Source organism: Bidens hawaiensis, unplaced genomic scaffold (genome assembly GCF_021521415.1).
Source record: "Bidens hawaiensis isolate Kalapana, Puna unplaced genomic scaffold, B.hawaiensis_p1.1 tig00012045_1, whole genome shotgun sequence".
Taxonomy (NCBI): domain Eukaryota; kingdom Viridiplantae; phylum Streptophyta; class Magnoliopsida; order Asterales; family Asteraceae; genus Bidens; species Bidens hawaiensis.
In genome coordinates this window covers 679,882-684,770 of record NW_027491966.1, presented here as the reverse complement: position 1 = coordinate 684,770, position 4,889 = coordinate 679,882, and the positions used below count along the sequence as shown (strand labels likewise).

Sequence of the window (4,889 nt, the reverse complement as noted above, 5' to 3'; positions counted from 1 at the left end):
AGCAAAAGTCATTGCCAAACATACCCTTAGTTATCGTGTCACGTTAATATCATATGAGTAACTAGTCATCTCGTTAATTTAAACATTGTAGGTTAACTAACCACTACCCTACTGGAATAGTAATTAAACTATTTAAATCAGTAGCAGCAACATCAACAACAATAGCAACAACAACATCAACGGCAATAATTTTTTGTGATTGATTGTGTTCGATCTTCAAAAAAAAGTAATAATAAAGGGATACCAACAACGTTATGGGGGTGACGTAGACCAATGCTTGAGTGGTGTGAAGGGCGCCATCATATCTGCATGTGATGGATAACGCCTTTACAAATGCACCCAAATTTTACATGTACATTATCTTAGGAAATTAGTGGACATTACACGTCATATAAATGTTATGTTGAAATGTTGTATTCCAAACTTTTTAAAGTCATCCATAATAGCTTGATGTACTAAAGCAAAACATATACAAAGAAAACCAATATTAAACAAAAGGAGAAGTCACGTTTTTTTTATTCAATAAAGAAAATATTTTAGCCCATAAAAATTATACAAGAGCATCACTTGTCCCCGACTCTATTAACAAACAAATGTAGTGTTGTAAACTATGAAGCACATGATTTAAATATCAGAACAAGCAGAAAATTTTTTCTGCATTTCACAAAACATTAAAAAAAAAACAAGAAACATAATATAAAATGACAACAAAAACGAACCGTAAAGAATGCACCCCCAAAGGTTATAGCCATACCAAAAGAAACTAAACCATGGATCGATCTGTGTAACCCGAGAGGTTTTCCCGACTCAATGGACTCCAGTCGGTCTCGTATTGACTAATCGAAAGTGGAGTCGTGTCAATTGAGATTGCTTCGGAAAGATCATCAATCGGCATCATCGCGGGCCACACAAAAGCCGGCTTGAAAGGCGGGACCGCTGGGACCGCCACGGACCCCGCTAGCATTTGCACAATGGCATGTGTTTTCGGCCTCTCGTTAGCTATCGGGTGCGAGCAAGCTAACCCTAACATCAAGAACCGTTGGGCTTCCTCCTTGTCAAAATCATCTACAAGGCGTTTGTCGACGGCATCCAATATACGACCCTCACGATACAACGACCATACATAGTCAACCATGAACTGGAACCCGTTGACTTTTGTTCCTGGGCGTTGACCGGAGATGACCTCGATTAATAAGGCGCCAAACGCGTAAATATCGGAATGTTGAGTGGCTTTTCCGGTGTGGAAGCATTCGGGGGCTATGTAACCGACGGTTCCAAGCACGCCTTCTGCCTCAGCGTAACTTGTTTTTTCGTTATCGAGAGCTCGGGCCAGACCGAAGTCACCGAGGCGGGCGTTGAAATCGGAGTCTAGCATAATGTTGCTAGCCTTGATGTCACGGTGAACCACTTTTTGGTCGTATTCATAATGGAGGTAGTGCAGGGCCGAGCCCACACCGGCTAGAATCTTGGTTCGAAGGGTCCAGCTCAGTGGTTCACCTGACCCGGTGAATAGGTGCATGTCGAGACTACCTTTTCGCATATACTCGTACACCAATAGGAGCTTTCCGTTCTTGTGACACCATCCTGCAGCAACGTTTCAATAATATTATATTTAAAATAATATAACATTTGAATAAAGCAATTTGCTAAGCTATTTTGTCTTTATATCATTTTAAAAGCGTTTGGAACTGTCCATAATTCTCGGGTGAGCCTTTTTGAGACATAATGTTGACCGTGCATACTGATATTCACACTTCAAGATTACCATTAACAAAAAACCCACAATTATAAAAAAAAAAACTTTTGAGTCAAGTTTCAAATCGAAGATCTTATGATCATAAGTTATGACCATCGGCTCTATACAAGTGGACCAGAACGTCTACTGTGGTATTGTTTTTATATAATAAATGAATCATAAGTTACACGTGACATTTAAATAGTTACGAGGAAAATACAAAGAAGGTGCAATCATATTAATGTCAAAGCATTATACCTATCCCATTTTGTAAATCATAATTAAAAGTCAAATATGATGAAACTTGAAAGCGACGTATGTTTGACATTTCTAGGTCAAACTCAGGCTGTAGAATTTATTCACTTAATGAGATAATTTTAATTTTTTGCATACAAGCAAGAGTTTTATATAATTTCATAGATGCTTAACAACTTTACTTTCTTTTTAAAAAATGTACATAAAAAAATCAATTAATACTATTAAATGAAGTATATCAAATATACAAAATAATTGTTTGATAACACCAGTATAAAAAAACATATGAACCACCAACAAACGTCATCATTATAGTGACACCATAGCTAAATAAATTTATGTGACAACATAGCTAAATAAATTTATGGTGAGTAATCAAACTTCCTAAACTAAAGCAAGTAGGCTATTTGACAGAATTAAAATTTATGCGGTTTGATTATTACGATCTACAGTTAGAGCGCATGTCAATATCGAACCCTAAAAACGAGACTATCCAACCGATCCACCAACCGGGCTTAATTTTTGTTTCCGAAATGGTTGCTAGCTAGCAATTTGATCCAAAGTCAAAACCGACCAAACTAAATCACCCATAATAGAACGAGAAGTTATTTATTTAGATAACTAAAGCATAAAAAACACTAGAAACTAAAAAGTAGAAAACAAAAAAAACAGACAGGTTAATATGTCCAAGAAAACACAAGTACATGAATCATTCATTATCTACAGCCTGCAAATTTGAACACAAGTGGCCCTACTTTTAACTTTATCTACACCAGAATCATAATCAACAAGTTTATATCATGTTACAACCTTTTATTTTGTGAAAAGAATCTACAAAATGGTTTTCTACAATTGTACCCCACCACTTATTTCCTTTCTCATAAAGTGTTCTCTTTATTATCAACATAGATTTAATCACTAGATCCATGTTCTTGCCATCAATTTATATAATTTTAAAAACTTTCTAAATGAAAACAACAAATTGAATCATGGCAGTAAAAATCGCCCTGATTTAACAAGCAAGCGGTACCTCACTAACTAGTAGTTGATTAATGTTATTTGGTCAAATAATTTCCAATTCCAATAATTGTTATTCCCTATTTATCGTCGGAGTAGCAGCTAACGAGTTTCGCAACAATGACTAATAATATTATAGGAACAAAGTAAAAGACGGAAATAGTTACCGAGTAATCGAACAAGATGCTTATGCCGCAGGCGATTAATAATTGTAAGTTCAGCCAAGAAATCGTCTTCACCCTTCAAACTCTCCCTCGAAAACCATTTGACGGCCACCTCGACGTTATCCTCCGGCAACACTCCCCGGTAAACCACGCCGTATCCACCTTGGCCGAGCTTCCGCTTGTCGTCAAAGTTATTCGTCGCTTTCTTCAGCTCCTGGAAGCGGAACTCCTTGGGCATCCCCGGGAGCGTCCTTAACCTACTCAAAATGTTTGACTTTGACCGGTCAACCATCCTCTTCTTATACAACCGGTACCCGAAATAAGCCGCCAGCGCCACCACCGCCAGCAGCACCGGAATCCCAACAGCGAGGGCGATGGTGATCACCTGGCTTTTGGGCCCTGGGATATATTCTACAGTTATGTTCCACTGTAGCACGCAGTTTAACTCGTAAAAATCTCCGGTGGAGGCCGCGAATCCAAAGTAGGACTCTTGGCTGACTGTTTTCCTGAGATCTAACTCGTGTTCGATTATGGGGGTTTCGGGTAAAGGTGGAGTCGGTGAGGGTGGTTGAGCTTGGTCCGCGATGTACACGCGGATCATCTTCCGAACTCCATCGTAGCGGATCCAGACGTGGTGGAACACCGGCGTTGGTGGAGCCAGTGTGATATTCAACGGAGTTAGCGATTTGGACGCAACAGATCTAACCGAGTGGATGTTAAGACCGATGTGGTTATCGTCTATGTCATAGTCTTGCTTGACGGTATCAAGTTCAACGGCGACGACACCGTTTGTTGGCTGGTTGTCAGAGGTTTGGTTGGTGAGACCGAGGTAGCGGCCGTGGCTGTTCTTGGGGGCGTCGAGTGTTGGTGCGATGAGGAAAGCCAAGCCTTCACCGGGTGCGGGAGTGCCTTTGACGGGGAACATGTTAAGGAGAAAGGAGGTGTTGAAGGAGGCTACGGTGGAGTTGCTGTCGGTGTCACCGTCCCATAGTTTGAATGGCCGGAGGAACATGACACGAGCGGACTGGTTTCGAAGGTCGTAAATGAGATTGTTGCTGGCGGAGTCAGGTGTGACCTGGATGGCGTTTTGGGAGACGGTTGCATTGTCTCCGAAGTGTAACTCCTGCTTCTGGTTATCTTCGAAGGATTTGTCGAAGGTAGGGTATGTTCGGGTGAATGGTACGAATTTAGCGGTGGCGGGGAATAATAATAATAATAAGAGGAAGATGACAGTGGTGGCTGCTACACCCATGAATATTGAAGAAGATTGGAAAGGAGAGAGAGAGATCGAATGGTGGGCGGGTTTAATTAAGATTTTAAGGATTATTAATTAACATCTTAAGAATGACTTTTGAGGGACGAGGATGATGGTGGTTGCTCGGAAACAACCCACCTATTGCCGATTTATGCATTATAATATTACAACAGACGTCTCATTATTTTAAATAAAAGCTTTTAATGTATATAATAACAAAACGTTACTTCCCTCTCTCTCACCAACAAAATATTGATACATTTCCGGCTCGCCTTCGGGGTTAAATTATTCAATCTACGGTACTAAAATACTTGATTTACGAGTCATATAATTTGAAAATAACAATGAATGGATGAATAGAGTATATTTTATAAGAAAATGCATCTTATTTTCGTAATTATTTGTTTTAGACCATTGTTGATCTAACTTCGAAAATTTAACATACATGAATTCTAGTTTTTTT

At 39.5% G+C, this 4,889-nt stretch overlaps 1 protein-coding gene across 1 annotated transcript; it reads right to left on the bottom strand.

The window, feature by feature from the left end:
- Nucleotides 1-465: 465 nt before the first annotated feature.
- Nucleotides 466-4,447, bottom strand: LOC143539773 (putative L-type lectin-domain containing receptor kinase S.5). Its single transcript, XM_077032990.1, has 2 exons — nt 3,175-4,447; nt 466-1,584 (listed from the first exon to the last, which is right to left on the bottom strand). Exons 1-2 carry the CDS (start codon nt 4,421-4,423, stop codon nt 764-766), a joined length of 2,070 nt encoding a protein of 689 aa, XP_076889105.1. The 5' UTR covers nt 4,424-4,447; the 3' UTR covers nt 466-763.
- Between the last annotated feature and the right edge of the window lie 442 nt (nt 4,448-4,889).